Source organism: Erythrolamprus reginae, chromosome 4, assembly GCF_031021105.1.
Source record: "Erythrolamprus reginae isolate rEryReg1 chromosome 4, rEryReg1.hap1, whole genome shotgun sequence".
Lineage (NCBI taxonomy): Eukaryota > Metazoa > Chordata > Lepidosauria > Squamata > Dipsadidae > Erythrolamprus > Erythrolamprus reginae.
The window spans coordinates 45,067,750-45,085,518 of NC_091953.1; the positions used below are offsets into that span (position 1 = coordinate 45,067,750).

The window sequence follows — 17,769 nt, forward strand, 5'->3', positions numbered from 1 at the left end:
AAGTAAGTAAGTAAGTAAGTAAGTAAGTAAGTAAGTAAGTAAGTAAGTAAGTAAGTAAGTAAGTAAGTTAGTAAGTAAGTTAGTAAGTTAATTAGTTAGTTAGTTAGTTAGTTAGTTAGTTAGTTAGTTAGTTAGCTAGTTAGTTGTTGTGGTTAGCTCTGGCCCAGCTCCTGGCCCAAGGAATGTGCAGGTGGATGTGGGGGAAACATCCACATGCCACAGGCCTGTTTTGCTCCCGATGGAATATTCCGACAAAAGCCTCCTCTGACCAAGGAAGCGTGAGTGACAGGGAAGAGGGGAGTTTGGCAGACAGCCCAGGAGGAGATCAATCATCTGTATCATCCCTGGATTCTGAACAAGAATTAATGACACATCCACGCATGCGTAGAGTGATGCATAGGAGACAACAACTGAAGGATTATTACAAGAGAAAATGAGGCCACCTTTGGTTGGGTGGGGCTGCTGTAATTAGTGCTACATATAAAAATGCTTTAGCCTCATGGCAGTTTATCTGATTGGTGTTTTAGCCTCATGGCAGTTTATCTGATTTATTGTTTCGTCAAGATCGTGGTTTTTGTGCTGTTCAAGGTTGTGTGTGGACTCTCTGGACTTTAGAATTGGAGTCAATTTCCCAGTTATTGGGTGAGCAATTGGACTGCATTTAACTTGTGCCTTGTGTGTACCAGAAAATCCCTTTGACATTTAAAAAGGGAACTTTTGGGTTTTCCTTTTATCATGTGGTGTGTGCCTTCCTGGACTAATTACCCTGTAATTACGGGCGGTTGAAACACACCAGCAGAACAGTTAGTTAGTTAAAAGTTCTTCACACCTCCTCTGGCTCAGTCAGCATTTCCCCAAGGGACCTACACCTCACAATCTAGAAAGATTAGGGTGTAGGGTATCATATGGCATAGCACATACAGCCTTCAGCTGCGTTATTTCTTCAACTTGTTCACATAGTCAACTCACCTTTATAGGTATGTGTAATTTCCAAGTGTCACAGTGCCTAAGGCGAGGCTGTGGCAACTGAACGGAAAGCTGTATTGATTCTGGCACTGTTACAGAATTTATTCCCATTGTTATTGTTAGTTGCAAAATCATGTCCGACCCAATGCAACCCCATGGACAAGGTTCCTCCAGGCCTTCCTATTCTCTACCATTTCATGTAGTCCATTTAAACTCATGCCGACTGCTTCAGTGACTCTGTCAAGCCACCTTTTTCTCTGTTATCCCTTTCTTATTTTGCCATAGAAGTTAGTAACTTGGTGATATTGGTGCCCTTTCAATTCTTTATTTTTAATTTCATTTGTCACGGGACTTTCCTCAGAGTTGTACTGAGTAAACATTTATCCCACCCTAACAAAGGCAGAGAAGGAAATGTTTCAGAGATATGACCTTCTCAAAAATGTTATTACAATATCATCAGCAAAACTGTACATTCCAGAGAAAATCTGATGGCTAAGTGGTTTGGCAATGTATGGTAATACATATCTGTTCAGCAATAAGTACAGTTCAATGGAGTCAATTCCTAAATAAATGGGTAGAATTTTGGCCTCACTTTCTCCGTTCTTCTGTTTTTTCCAATCCTGGGTTTGTTTCTGATCTTTTCCCTGTTAGAGCTCTGTATCACTTTACTTTTTCAATACAGCCTACCTTAATGGTTCATTCAGCTTCTTTCCCATCTAGTAGCACTTCAATATGTTTAGATGTGAAAGTCACATTGGGCATAACTTAAGGTTGCACCCTATTGAGGAAGTGGCTTTCATACTAGTGAAATCCATCAGCCAATGGGTGGTGGGGAGAAAACCTAGTGAAGATCTTGTATGAGGAAATCATTTAGGATGTCTTAAGCATAAGATCAATCCAACATTGGTGTGACGTAGCTCTACTTTGTTCTACAAGTTTCATGTGTCTTCCTGCTGTGGTTGAGGGGGTGGAGTTGGTTTTTGCATCAGGAAAAGAAATCAAGCATGGGCTTTTGCTTGCTGTTTCAACTCTAGATACTTATATATGAGATGATAGTCTTTATCAACAGAATGATCAATTCTTGTAAGTCTAGGTCTTTTGTTTTCATTGGTAAAGTTTCACATAATATATCTCCATGTCCGTAAGAACTAATGCTACTGTTCTGTCTGGGTCACTCCAGAAGCCAATACCAACCCAAAAAGAGAAGCTAGACACACTGGTAAGAGGCAAAGGCAGTTTTATAAAATTCAAGAAAAACACAGGTAACAGAAAATGTCCTTACAAACAGGAAAATGCTGTATCTTCAGATATATCCACGAAGGCAAAAGTCCATGCAGCAATACAGAATTCTTGCTGCCAAGCCGAGGCTGTAGATAGCAGGCCTACACCTCCCACGGGTCTTCCAAAGCTGCTGGGCCACAAGCCAGGAACAGAGACGCCAAGAAACAAGACAGGATAACGCAAACTCCAAACTGATAACACTCCACATGGTTGCAAGGGCTTGCCTGCCTTTTAAACCCTGCTAAGGAGGACCACACCCAAACCCAGCTGTTCCTAATTCAGTGCTGATAATACTTCTTTAATTGCTCCTTTCTTTGATCTGACCGTCTCTGTCGCATGTCAATGACGGCTTGAGCTTCATCACCTAATGACTCCAAACTACTGGCTGGGGAGAGCCCCCCCGGGGGCTCTCATACTGTTCTCCTTCATCCCATTCCTGATTTTCCTCTCCCCCGTCCGAATGTTCAGCCCCCTCCTCTTCGCTGTCATCCTCCTCCGAGCATGGAGCCAGCAGAGACACAGCCGTCCCTGAGCAGCCTCAGGCTGAACCACAACAGCTACTATGGATTATTGTAAAAGAAAAAGTAAATTGTAGAGTAGATGATTTCATGTAGTAGACATGGCTCTATGTTGTTTTCTTGACAACAGTAGGAAATTCTAGGCTGCAGTTTCTATTTTCCAGCATTATGTTATTTCCCAGAGACATCCCATCCAAGTCCTAATAAGGACCAACTTATTGATCTTCTTGACCTTCAGCGAGGTCTATCACCTCTCATAGAAATACAGTGGGTTTAATAGGACATAGTCCGGCGTGATGACCTCAGTGAGGGTACATATACAAGGAAGACGTGGAAGTTCATATACTTTATTGTTGGGATATTGTCAATACAATATTTTAAAACCAAGGAAACTCTAAACATGGACAAGGAACATAGGTTTGCCCCCAAACAAGAACCATTGATTGAAGGTTTATGAGTGAGAATGGCACTTTCATATTTCCTTGAATGGAAATAAACCTCAGTACGATTAAGGATTCTCATAATTGTTAGTTTGGCCATCTGTATATTTGTTCCATGCCCATCTTAGTTGTTAGCTAAGGTGATCTGAAGATGATGTGTGATTAGGTTTTAGCACTGGTGAATTCTTCCTTGAAATAGTCCCCCCTCTATCTTTTGGTTCATTCCTTCCTCAACAAACTGTTATTAGATCCAACAGTGCTGGGGATTTTTGCCAGACTCCAACCTTTCATTTTTGGAGAAGATTGTGGAGAACATGGCCATGCAGCAGCTTCAAAGTACCATACTCTAGAACCATTTCAGTTATGATTCAAACTTATACGGGACTGAAATAGTATCAATCATGCTTGTGATGTGAGCAGGAAGGCAGTGGTACATCAATTTCTCTCCTGGACTGTGAGCAGCTATAGGCAGCATCTGACACCATTGTTCATGGTATCCTGAACTGACTTTAGAGGCTGGAGGTGGATTTTATTGTATTGTGCTATTTTTCTTCCTTTGGACATAATCTAGTCAGTGTTGATTACAGCAAGAAATCCAAGTTTCATAGGGACCATTAGTTCCTAGTAAGTAAGTAAGTAAGTAAGTAAGTAAGTAAGTAAGTAAGTAAGTAAGTAAGTAAGTAAGTAAGTAAGTGTTCTGTCGGGCTCTCTGGTAGACTCCTCCCAAAAGTTCACAGGTACAAATTTCAGACACACACACACGTTTGAAAATTCAAAACAATGTTCTTTATAATGAAAATTCACTTAAACCAAGCCCTCCTTTGGTATAGTAAAGTGCACTCGTCTCCAAACAAACTGGTAATTTGTACAAGTCCCTTATCAGTTCTGTGATACTTAGCTTGCAGCTGTGAGGTAATTCACAGTCCTTCTTCTTTCACAAAGTGAAACACACTTTGCCCTGTTAGTTTCAAAGCGGGGGAAAATCAGCACACAAAAGGTCAAAGTCAGGAAAGCAGTCACGAAACACAACAATCAGATAATCCTCCACAATGACCAAACCTACAGGCTGCTATTTATAGCAGCCTCACTAATTACCACAGCCCACCCAACCCCAGGTGGCCTCATTTTCTTTGATAATAATCTCTCAGTTGTTGTTGCCTATGCATCGCTCTCCGCATGCATGGCTGTATCATTAACACTTGTTCTGAATCCAAGGAGGAGCTAGATAATTGATCTCCTTCTGAGCTGTCTGCCACACTCTCCTCCTCCCTGTCACTCATGTCTTCTTGGTCAGAGGAGCCTTCATTAGCAGATTCCACCAGGGGCAAAACAGGCCTGCAGCATGTGGATGTCTCCCCCACATCCACAGTCCTTGGGGCAGGAGCTGGGCCAGAGCTAACCACAACAAGTTATAGGCAGCATTTGACACCATTGTTCATGGTATCCTGAACTGACTTTAGAGGCTGGAAGTGGATTTTATTGTATTGTGCTATTTTTCTTCCTTTGGACATAATCTAGTCAGTGTTGATTACAGCAAGAAATCAAGTTTCATAGGGACCATTAGTTGTCCTGCTCCTGTTTAGATCTATATAAGACGGCATAAAAGCCCAGTCAGTCAGTCAGTCAGTCAGTCAGTCAGTCAGTCAGTCAGTCAGTCAGTCAGTCAGTCAGTCAGTCAGTCAGTCAATAAACAAACAAACAAACAAACAAATAAATATTTGTACTTATTAAACATTTTTATTAAAATAAAAAAATGTGAGTAGAAGAGCTGACTTCCCATCCTTTGATTGTTTGGAAGCGGAAGCTCAATCTGGATTTACTTCTGCACTCTCTGCTACAAAACCTGTACTGGAGAAAACGAAATGGAGGCTGCATCCATTTTCCTTTATTAAGACTTATCTGGGGTCTGAAACTAAAATTAAGAACACTAAGCTAATTACAACAGGTATAACAACAATCCTTACAATTGATGATAAGATTATTGAAGTAGTAGATAATGTCTTCCTTTTAGAATCAACTATTAACAATAAAGAAATAAGCAGTCAAGAAAAGGACTTCGGATACTGTAATGCGTAGGTATAGCCCACAAAGATCAGAATAATACAAACAAAGTTTCCTGTAATACATTATAGTTTGCTTGCTTGATTTGCACAACTATTGCAGGTTATAGATATTTTATTTAGAAAAAAAAATTGCACAGCTTACATTCTTAATGGCTAAGGATGGCTCCAATTATCACTTATTCAAAAAACCATAGTTAACACACAATATAATCAAGTCTATTAAAATGTGGCTATCCATCTCAATCAAAATTGACTCTGCTTTTTGCTATTGTTTGCTTATTATTTTTTGTTTAATTCATACATTGCCTCCTATTAAAGTTATTTGTTTTTATTATAAATGTTCTAGTTTATAACAATCAGGGGTGGGCTACTGCCTGGATTTGGGGGGGGGGGGGAAACGATGCAGTGGGGTAGAAAAAATGGAGCTCCACCCCAGAGCACCCAATTTGCATTGAAAGATGTTGAAAGAAAATGCAGGGCCTCCTGCATAAGCCATGCCCACAGTGTGGTAGTAAAATTTTTGGTAGCCCTTCATTGATAACAATAGTTGTATTTATAGTTTTGCAGATAAAGCTGCAACGTTCTGAATGCATGACAATTCAGTAAGATTTAAAATAAACGTATAAAAATATGACAAACTTCCCATAATTGCAATAATTAATTATATTAAGTTATAATGAGGCTTTTGGTCTCTGGAATAGTAGTTTGTGAAGCTCTAATGACAACTAGGTGGTCATGCCAGTCTCATCATTGTGAAATTTCACCAGGTACCATATTCTTTCCTGACAGAATGATTAATCATTGGTCCATGAGATGCCCTATTCAACATGCAAGTTCTTGCACAGCGTTATACATGTGCCTCACTGATTTTGAAAAAGCATTTGATAAAATAAGACACAGCAAACTACTAGAGATCCTGAAACAGGTGGAACTAGAAGACAAAGACATCTGAATCATAAATAATCTATATTAGCATCAGATAGCAAATGTGATAGGCCGAAACTACTCAGATGATGCTGAAATATAAAGAAGAGTGAGACAGGGCTGTACTCTGTCTCTGTTGTTGCTTAATATCTACTCTGAATCAATTTTCAACAATAGCGCTAGAAAACATCAATGTAAAGTAAACGGTGTTCAGATCAATAATTTAAGATATACTTATGACACACTTTCCTCAGTTCCTCCTCAACAGTCACAGAAATATCTGAAAACTCAAGCTTGAAATTTAACACCTCAAAAACCAAGATCATGGTCATCAGCAAAAACCCCATTAATTGACCACCGATAACTTTGGAAGGAATATCACTACAAAAAATTGAAAGGATTACGTACCTTGCTTCTAATTTACATGAAAGCTGGAGCATGACAACTGAAGTAAAAACAAGGATCCAGAAAGCTTGAATAGCATTCTTCAAAATGAAAACAGTCTTCTGCAGTGACGACATAAGCCTAAGATTGAAAATCAGGCTTGTCAGATGCCACCTTTTTATTTATTTTATTTTATTTATTTGTTTTGTCACATACGTATTGGTGGTGTACAAAGTTATAATATTTATATACGTGATACTAGTAAAAAAGAAACATTAGGACAGGGGACGGAAGGCAGTCTGGTGCACTTATGCACGCCTCTTACTGATCTCTTAGGAACTGGGAGAGGTCAACAGTGGATAGTCTAAGGGTAAAGTTTTTGGGGATTAGGTGATGATACTACAGAGTCTGGTAGTGAGTTCCATGCATCAACTACTCGGTTGCTAAAGTCGTATTTCCTGCAGTCGAGTTTAGAGCGGTTTACTTTAAGTTTGTATCTGTTGTGTACTCATGTGTTGTTGTGATTGAAGCTGAAGTAGTCGTTGACTGGAAGAATGTTGTAGCAGATGATTTTATGGGCTATGATTAGGTCATGTTTAAGACAATGTAGTTCTAAGCTTTCCATACCTAGGATTGTAACTCTAGTAACGTACGATATTCTTATGTTACTAGACTCCTATTCATGCTCTATGGAGTAGAGAATTGGTCTCTGACAGAAAGCCACTTGAAGAGACTAGAACAGTGATGGGCTCCTACGGGAACGGTCAGAAACGCAGTTCCGGTAGCAAAATTTGGAGCTCTACCCCAGAGCACCCAATTTGGACTGAAAGATGTTGAAACAAAATGCATAAGCCATGCCCACAGTGTGGTAGTAAAAATTTTGGTAGCCCATCACTGGACTAGAAGCACCTGAAATGTGGATTTCAGGCGACTGTTATGTAGACGGGCTACAAGAATGGTGGAAGGTCTTAAGCATAAAACGTATCAGGAAAGACTTAATGAACTCAATCTGTATAGTCTGGAGGACAGAAGGAAAAGGGGGGACATGATCGAAACATTTAAATATATTAAAGGGTTAAATAAGGTTCAGGAGGGAAGTGTTTTTAATAGGAAAGTGAACACAAGAACAAGGGGACACAATCTGAAGTTAGTTGGGGGAAAGATCAAAGGCAACATGAGAAAATATTATTTTACTGAAAGAGTAGTAGATCCTTGGAACAAACTTCCAGCAGACGTGGTTGGTAAATCCACAGTAACTGAATTTAAACATGCCTGGGATAAACATATATCCATTGTAAGATAAAATACAGGAAATAGTATAAGGGCAGACTAGATGGACCATGAGGTCTTTTTCTGCCGTCAGTCTTCTATGTTTCTATGTTTCTATCAGTTGGGTTGACAAAACCAGAAATGAGGAGGTGATAAACCGCCTGGAAAGCCAAGACGAAATCATCAGAACCATGAAAAAGGAAAAGTTAGAATATTTTGGACATGTAATGCAACACCACAAAAATATATTTATTTAATCCTCCAAGGAAAGATTGAAGGCAAACGAGATCAAGGCAGAAGAAGGACATCATGGCTTCACAATCTAAGGGACTGGTTTGGACAAAACTTAACAGCACTTTTTCGCGTGGCTGTTGATTAAAAATAGGATCACCAACATGATTTCCAATGTCCAATGACAGACATCTCCCTCCTGGAGATCTGTACCGCTCCCACTCTTTTTGCCTTTCAAAAGGCATTAAAAACACATATATGCCGGCAGGCCTAGGAACAGTGAACGAAAGCTTCGCTCCAGCCACTTGTATAAAAAAGGAATGATTGTCTGTTTTTATTGTGGGTTTTCAGTATTTTTTATGTTTTAATTGTATTTATTGTCACTGTATCTATTTTTATTTCTCGTGAGCCGCTCTGAGTCCATGAGGAAGAGGGTGGCCTATCAATCAATCAACCAACCAATCAATCAATCAATCAATCAATCAATCAAATAAATAAATAAGACATAAGGAGAAGATATTTGAAAAATATTGGCTAGGGAAATAGGCCAGGTCACTTTTTCATAGCGGAAATGTAAGTGAGATATCAAATTCTGCATTACTTATGCTGTTGTCTTGCAAAAAGCTGGTGTTCAAATGCAGTTAGCAATTCCACACAAAGTATTTCATTAAATTGATGTGGTTCACAGTTTGTAATGTGAGAAGCAGGGCGTGGGGTACAATGCCAGCATTTCTGTATAAATCAATGTTAAGGGTAGCAATCATCTTATTTCCTTCTTGTGCTTGAGTGCGGTCAATTTACAACTTCTAGAATATTCTAGCAATTTAGCCTGAGATAGAGAGCAGAAGATTTGCTGAACTTATCTATGGATCTTCTTTGAACTATTCTCACTGCTCAAGTGGGAAAGAAATTCTTTTATATTTCTTCTAAATTAGGGGTAATCCAAATACCAGTTCCAAGAGTTTGAGATATGTGCCAAATCATTCGTTCATTAAGTTTTTAGCATTAATTTGGGTCATTTTCCAAACTAAGGTGTCCTCCAAAAGTGGATTTCAGTTTTCAGAATTCTGGAAACTGAATAATAATAATAATAATAATAATAATAATAATTATTATTATTATTTATTAGATTTGTATGCCGCCCCTCTCTGTAGACTCAGGACGGCTCACAGAAATGATAAAAACAATATACGATGACAAATTATTATTTTATTATTATTTATTGGATTTGTATGCCGCCCCTCTCCGCAGACTCTAATAGTTAGAATCCAAAATAACAATAATACATTTAAAAAGTCTAAAAAACAAGAAACCCCAATACATAAAAAACATACATACAGTCATATCATACACAAAAAACCCTACATAGGCAGGGGCAGATGTTTCAGTTCCCCCACACTTGACGACAGAGGTGGGTTTTGAGGAGTTTACGAAAGGCAAGGAGGGTGGGGGCAGTTCTAATCTCTGGAGGGAGCTGACTCCAGAGGGCTGGAGCTGCCACAGAGAAGGCTCTTCCTCTGGGTCCCGCCAAACGACATTGTTTAGTTGACGGGACCCGGAGGAGACCAACTCTGTGGGACCTAACCGGTCACTGGGATTCGTGCGGCAGAAGGCGGTCTCGTAGATAACCTGGTCCGGTGCCATGAAGGGCTTTATACTTGGCATGTGGTTAGTAAATACTTTGTTGCTCTCTGGTTCTTTCTGTGGCGCGGGAGTAGTAGTAGTCTTTGCTAACTTGAGCATATGTGGAGTTTTTCAATCATGTGGGTCCATGTTAAGTCTGGAAGTGGCATGCATTTGGAGAGAATCTAATTAAGAAAGGCTGTTCCAGATTGTCATCAAAGATTTAGTTGGTTGCTACTGCACACCTTTACAAACCTAGATGACAGGTCTGTTGATAATCCTTCTTCCATCTTTGCATGCTTGCTGGCTGCTCAATCTTTGCTATGAACATTTCAGTATATTGTAAGAGCATTTCTCTACTAGGAGGAGAGTGAACCTACCTTTATTCACCACCTGTTTTCAATTTTCCTGGAATTCAGACTGTACTGTATAAATATTACCGTTCAAAAACTTGTCCCTTTTCTCAGCCCAAGAACTACATTGGCCTAACACACTATCTTGATACAGAAACATAGCAAAGGAAACCTTGCAGGAAGAAGCCCCAGCTGTCAGTCTTGAACAGAGAGGTTTGAAAACATTTCTGAGTAACCACACTGCATACCACAATCAATTAAGGGAACTCTGTGCTGATGTCAAACTGAGCTCCATTTTAACTCTAGCATATAAAGTTTCTTTCAAGGCAATGTTTTATTCAATTTAATGACCCTTGTTACAACAAAAGAGGAGTGGGCTTCATCCCAATGGATCAGCGAGTACTTTGATGTCAGATTCATATTTATCTAAGAGAATGGAAAATGTCTATTAGCTGATTAAATACAGATTTGAAGATACAATATATTTCCATCCAGGTGTTTGTACTGAGTTTGTGGCATCCTTTTAGGCAAAGTAATGCAGCATTGATTTTATAGCACCACTGAACCATCATTGTACCAAAAAATAATAGCAGTGAGGAGAGGCTTTATATTGCATCAACATAGTAGTATATGGGTGGTTCTATGAGGCTGTTTTGAGAATCGTGTCTAAATGAATCTGTCAATTCAGAAAACCACAAGGCAGGTGGCTGGCTAAGTAGAAATGCAACAGAAGAAACGGCTTTATCCTGATGAAAGATTTTTTATCATCTAGTTTCGAATTCTCTACACCAAGGATGTGTAATTTGCACACTTGTGAGGCTGCATGAGACAGTGCTCTCATCCCAAAATCTTGGATACAGCCTCTCAAGCTCCTTCAAAACTTTCCATATAATTACATTTTAACACAACCAAGTGGAAAAACTATTAAGTATATGTTCTGTCGGGCTCTGGTAGACTCCTCCCAAAAATTCACAGGTACAAATTTCTGATACACACACATTTGAAAATTCAAGGCAATGTTCTTTATAATGAAAATTCACTTAACCTAAGCCCTCTTTTGGTATAGCAAAGAGCACTCGTCTCCAAACAAACTGGTAATTTGTACAAGTCCCTTATCTGTTCTGTGATACTTAGCTTGAAGCTGTGAGGCAATTCACAGTCCTTCTTCTTTCACAAAGTGAAACACACTTTGCTCTGGTTTAGTTTCAAAGTGGGGAAAAATCAGCACACAAAAGGTCAAAGTCAGTAAGGCAGTCACGAAACACAACGATCAGATAATCCTCCACAATGGCCAAACCCACAGGCTGCTCTTTATAGCAGCCTCACTAATTACCACAGCCCCACCCAACCACAGGTGGCCTCATTTTCTTTGATAATAATCTCTCAGTTGTTGTTGCCTATGCATCGCTCTCCGCATGCGTGGCTGTATCATTAACTCTTGTTCTGAATCCAAGGAGGAGCTAGATAATTGATCTCCTTCTGAGCTGTCTGCCACTCTCCTCCACCCTGTCACTCATGTCTTCTTGGTCAGAGGAGCCTTCATCAGCAGATTCCACCGGGGGCAAAAAAGGTCTGCAGCATGTGGATGTCTCCCCCACATCCACAGTCCTTGGGGCAGGAGCTGGGGCAGAGCTAACCACAACAGTATATATGAAAATGATAGCATAAATTGCATGGTTTTAAATTTAAATTTTCATTCAATAAGATAAAATTTACTTTGTGCTTAAGCCCCACCTATCTTATTTTAGGAGTAAGAATATTTCATATTATTGATAGACCAATTGTGGCCCTCAGTTTGAAAATCACGGTAAAAAGTATACCATGATCTACACTGATTCCAGTGGGCAATATATTTCAAAGCATTTTCCCAATGGCTAATACTTTTAGTGGGGGGGGGGGGGGATCAAGTGAAAAAAATGTTGGCTGATTAATATAATTGAAAGTTTAATTTAGTGCTTTTATTGTTTATTTAATTGGGTAATGCTAAGGTAAATAACTAAAAATAAGGCTACACTTTTCAAAGAATACCAAGGGGATAGTTGGACTTTGGAGAATTGACTCCTATTTTTCTAAAAGAAATGAATGAAAGACGGATTCTCATAACACTATAAATAACATGGGGTTTGTGACTCAGCATGCACACAGTGATATTCCATATAGCTCAATATTTCATGCAAACAGAATTAACCAGAGTTTAATTTAATCAGGCTTGCGTGATTTGTGAAGATAAACACTGACTACAGTATGTTAGTAATATCCAATATAACTGCTTTCTTTTATGTGTTGAATAACTCTTGCTGTGTTACCAACAGATGAGAAAGTTGATCTTTGCTTATTCTTCAATGTAGTTGATGTAAACATTTCTAAAAAATAATCACATTGGATCTGTCAAAGACTTTGGAAGAATACTTTCATATGTTCTAACAAATAAGTACAGTGATCCCTCTATTATCGCGAGGGTTCCGTTCCAAGACCCCTCGCGATAATCGATTTTTCGCGATGTAGGGTTGCGGAAGTAAAAACACCATCTGCGCATGCGCACCCTTTTTTTTCTATGGCCGCGCATGCGTAGATGGTGGAGTTTGCGTTCCCCGCCGCCCACGCAAAGGGGAAACCACGATTCGGCTCCTCGCTGCTGCTGCGCTACCGAGCAGATCAGCTGCTGGGCGGCCGAAGGAACCTTCCCTGGGTCTTCCCCCTCTTGCTGGCGGGCGGGCGAGCGGCGGGCATCAGCGAGGAGCCGGGGTTTCTCCTTTGCGTGGGCGGCCGGGAAGACCCAGGTTGGGGGTTCGGGGGGGTGCTGGGAAGCCCCCCAGGCCGGCTGCGACCTTTTAAAACAGCCGCACCGCTTCCCAGCTGAGTCCTGAAGCCAAACGCGGAAGTGGTTTTTTTTTTAATTCATATTTTTAAAAAAATCACGATATAGCGTTTCGCGAAGATCGAGATCGCGAAACTCGAGGGATCACTGTATTTGTTGATAATACTTCAGCTGCTATATTTATTTGGCATATTTAACCCATCTTTTCCCCCAGAAGCCTCAAGGTGGCATATGTGGAGATTTCCTCTATTTTTATCTTTATAATTACAGTCTTGTGAAGTAGGTTTGGCTGAGAATTTTGATCCAAAGTCAACTAGTGACCTTTGTGAACGAGTAGAGGCATAAACCTAAGTTTATGCCTCAACTTGCTCAAGTAGGAATACTGCAGCATAATAAAATATCTTTAGATAGTGGATGCTTGTTTTAGAGATCTCTCAATAACAAAAAAGACTGTTTATGGGTGTAATAATAAATAAATATGGAAATACTTCTGAGACCAGGGAGCAAAGCAAAATCCGGAGTGAGCTTCACAATTCCTCTTAAAGCTACTGGAGAATTGTAATTTTTAAGGTCACAAAGGGAGAAATGATTACATAGAGGATTAATATTTAATTAAAGTGTATTTATATGTATTTAAATTCAACTTGAATTTTAAGAGTTCGGCCTTTAATATATCACTTAAAGATAAGTATAGCCCTTGGTTAAAATAAGATTGCCTATAAAAGGTGGCGTTGGGTATGATCCATTGAAATCAGTAGGACAAATTAATTAAATGATCTATGGCTCATTAATTTTACTGGGATTTTAGTGTGACGTTATTTCTGGGGAACCTGGACATTCTAGAATCATTGAACCATTGTTATGTAAAATAATGAGGGACTTTGTATCACCTTAATAACAAATTGTCACGCTAAATATTGCCAGCCCCAGAGACATTCAGTAGTTAAAGAGTTAACTTTGTGTGCCTTACTAAGATCCTCCTATTATGATGTAATATCCTGCCAAAACTAACATCACTTCCTCCTTCTTCATCCTGAAAACTCCATTCTCCTTTTGCCTCTATCATGTGAAGACATATTTGTTGTGTTGTCCCTCATGACATGTTATATTTTTCTACTTTTATAATAAAAGAAATCTTGTTTTGAACAAATGACTTTAAGGCTTAATCCATCCCCTCCAGGGGGTTAACGTTCTAACGTACTTTAATCACTTACAAACCTCGACACAAATTACTTTTTAATTAATACTAGCCAAGTCTGTAAAACATGATTGGCAATATGTAACTTTTTGATTCCCCCATGAGTTGACAAAAATTGAAGTTGCTTAAAAATAATCAAGCAATAGCCATACGGATTGAGAAAGTAAGAAATGTAATCTTGAGAGCATTGGTTTATGAGCTCCTGGTTTGTTTTAAATCCTTTTTCCTGTATAACTTACTTATTTTTTTTTTTAAAAAACCCACACAGATGCTGATTCACTGGGATTAACAGATCCAAAGCTGTGCTACATTCTGGATGGAATCCTTTTAATATATGCTATTATAATCACAGCCCTTTTCATGAAAGCAAAGGTAAGATTTTTTTTCACAGAGATTTCTTGGTTATTATTATTTTTATATACACTCAGCTTGACCAGATCCCTGTGACTTTAATCCTTTTGATTGCATGTTTGAATATTGATGTAAGCCTTTAGAAGTGGAAATTTAAAGAGATTCCTCCATGAAATCAACTTTCACCACAACAGTTCTGCAACACAGCAATGTCATCATATAACTAGTATAGAAAGATTAAAAAGTGACTTATGACCTTTTTTTGCACAGTATTCCTTTGGTTACATAATAAAAATCCAGATGCTTGGCCACTGGTATCTTAACCCAGAGTTCAATATCCAGTCAAAATATTCCCTTCATTATTAGTTTTTGCTATCGGCTATTGTGGTTAGCTCTGGCCCAGCCCCTGCCCCAAGGAATGTGGAGGTGGATGTGGGGGAAACATCCACATGTCACAGGCCTGTTTTTCTCCCAACAGAGTCAGTGAATTATCCGATGATGAAGGAAGTGTGGGTGGGATGGAAGAGGGGGGCTTGACTGCCAGTCCAAGAGGAGCTCAATCTTCCTTATCTTCTTTGGATTCAGATGAGGAACGTATGACAGACCCATGCATGTGTAGAGCTATGCATAGGAGAGAACAACTTAAGACATATTACAGGAGATAAGAGAGGCCACCTGTGGCTGGGTGGAGCTCCAGTAATTAGAGCTGCTGATAAAATAACAGCGTGCTGGCTTCGCCGTTGTGGAAGATTATCTGATCGTACTGGTTTGGGATGTGACTTGCTGTTTCAGGACTCTTGTTTGTTGATTTTTCAAGACTTTGAAACCAAGGCAGAGTAAAGCGTGTGTGTTTCACCTCGTGGAAGAAGCAGGGCTGTGACATTTCTTCACAGCTGCTAGCTAAGTACTTAAGGATGGTTTAAGGGTTTTACAGCCTACAAGGTTGTTTTGGGAAGAGTGCTCTTTGCAATACAAACAGGGTGCTTTGTTTCTTTTGACTTTTGTGATAAAAAACATTGTTTTTGAATTTTCAACTGTGTGTGTGTCTGAAATTTTTATCCTTGAAATTTCGGGAGGCTCATACCATAGAGCCCGGCTGAACATCGGCTATTGCAGATTTACATCATTTTTCCAATCTTGGGCTTCCCAGCTATATTGCATTGCATCCTGCAGTGGCCACAGTGCCTTGCAGTATTATAGAAGTTGAAGTCCAACATCAGGACATATTCAGTTGGGAAGACTACTAGGCAGATATCATTTGTAAATAGTTTGAAAAAGATGGAAAATTGTTAATAGCACTTAACTAAAAATAAGAGTTTGAAAGTTTGAACAACTGTTTTGTTTTTGTTTTGTTCGATATTGCTATTTTTAATGATGAACCAGAGAGAATCAAAGTTAAGAAATCTTTAAGAAATGAAATAAATGAAACAAAGTATAGCAGCTTGGTGTCCTACCCGCAGGGAATTCTGGGAAATGCAGTTCTAATATATTTGAAGGGAGCTAGTATATAGTGTTAGCTGAAGGCTCAATAATATACTGTCACTATTTCATAAACCACTAGTGGCCTTTGGAATAGAAATGGGCAGTTTTGTGAGCTCATTGTATGACATGTTTGTCCATATTTTTTTCCAGCTAGGCAATCGCTCTACTGAATCCAAACCTTCTCAAAATGCAAATGACATATATAATGTAAGTAGTGAATTTCTTGTCTTTTATATTATCTGACATCTGCAAATGAATTAGTGATGAGAAAACATACAAGTGAAAATATTGAAATAACAGTCTGCCTGTAGAATCCAATGTGATTTAGGCAGGGGGTCAGGTCAAAATGATTTCTTTTATTATAGTATAGGGATTTCCTACTACCTTCTTCTTCCAAAATTAGCAACCAAATTGCCAAACTAAAAGGGGTGGGGGAGGTCTAGGCCATAGTTATGCAGCTGATTTTTAATTAATGAAATTGTAGTGGTTTACTTGATAGAGGATTTTGCTTATTCAGTAGGCATTCTATCTCTGTAGATCAGAGGTCTTCAAACTTGGCAACTTGAAGACTTGTGGACTTCAACTCCCAGAATTCTCCAGTCAGCATAGCTGGCTGGAGAATTCTGGGAGTTGAAGTCCACAAGTCTTCAGGTTGCCAAGTTTGGGGACCCCTGCTCTAGATCAAAGGTGTCAAACTCATGACAACACGTCATCACGTGATGTATCACAACTTTTCCTCTCCTTTGCTAAACCAGGGGTGAGCATGGCCACCGTGTGACACATCCGGGCTGTGAATTTGACACCCTTCTCTTAATGGATAGATAGATTGATAAAGAGAAAACTCTGCCAATGTTTTAGATTTTACTCACATCAATTGGGATTTATAGAATAGCCAATGGTAAGGAATTCAAACATTTACACACCAAAACATTTGGCAAGAAACACTTCCAACTAAGAAGGCATTTGCAATTATTGCAATATTTTCATTATGTTCCTGAAAATCTCATCCCCCAATATTTAGTTATCTGTTAGAAGAACTCTCTAAATCCTGCTGAAGAGAAAAAAAATCTCTGGTACCCATATAGGAACGCTACTATGAAAACTTTATGTGGTGGTTTGGGTATCTTTTTTATTATTACACGATTGGTTAAGGTCACAGAATATATTATAAGAGGTTGAAGACAACCTCTTATACTGGATAATTTAATACTGTAGCTGAATAATGAACATTGACTATTTAAGGTGACAATAGAAAACGTTAATGGGTGAACCAGGTTAGGAATGAAATCAGTTCCTGAGAAGTTATATTCAGGTAGTCTTCAACTTACAACAGTTCATTTAGTAATCATTCAGTTATAACGGCACTGAAAAAAGTGACTTATGACCTTTTTTTCACACAGTATCTCTATGTTTATGTGATCAAAATTCAGATGCTTAACAACTGGTTCATATTTATGATAACTGCAATGTCCTGGGGTGACCTTTTGGGACCTTCTGACCAGCAAAGTCGATGAGGAAGCCAGATTAACTTGACAACTGTTTTCCTAATTTAACAAATGCCATAATGATTCGCTTAAAAACTGTGGCAAGCAAAGTCATAAAATGGGGCAAACTCACTTAACAAATGTTTCACTTAGTAACATAAATGTTAGACTCAATTGCGGTCATAACCTATACAAATGTCCAATTTTATGTGAGTAATGGGATAAAGTAGATAAAAAGCCACAGAGGACACTTAATGTGTGAGAGATTTATCCTTGGATGGGAAGGAAGGGCTGCTACAAAGATTAAATAAAATGAGAAAACTACATAATAAACATTTGTTGCTATAAATATAGAAAGATGCTTATGTACCTGAAGTATAATTG

General features: G+C 38.9%; 1 protein-coding gene across 2 annotated transcripts in view; it reads left to right on the plus strand.

Annotated features, from left to right (window-relative positions):
* The window catches only part of CD247 (CD247 molecule), a 45,080-nt gene that overhangs the window by 20,542 nt on the left and 6,769 nt on the right, over nucleotides 1-17,769 (plus strand). The window contains exons 1-3 of one of the 2 annotated variants that reach the window (XM_070750182.1): nucleotides 14,170-14,231; nucleotides 14,337-14,440; nucleotides 16,052-16,108. In XM_070750182.1, the coding sequence (XP_070606283.1) occupies nucleotides 14,429-14,440; nucleotides 16,052-16,108 (69 nt within the window). In that variant the 5' untranslated portion in view covers nucleotides 14,170-14,231; nucleotides 14,337-14,428. Of the gene's footprint in view, nucleotides 1-14,169; nucleotides 14,232-14,336; nucleotides 14,441-16,051; nucleotides 16,109-17,769 lie in introns of those variants that run through there. The other variant, XM_070750181.1, reaches the window with a different exon arrangement.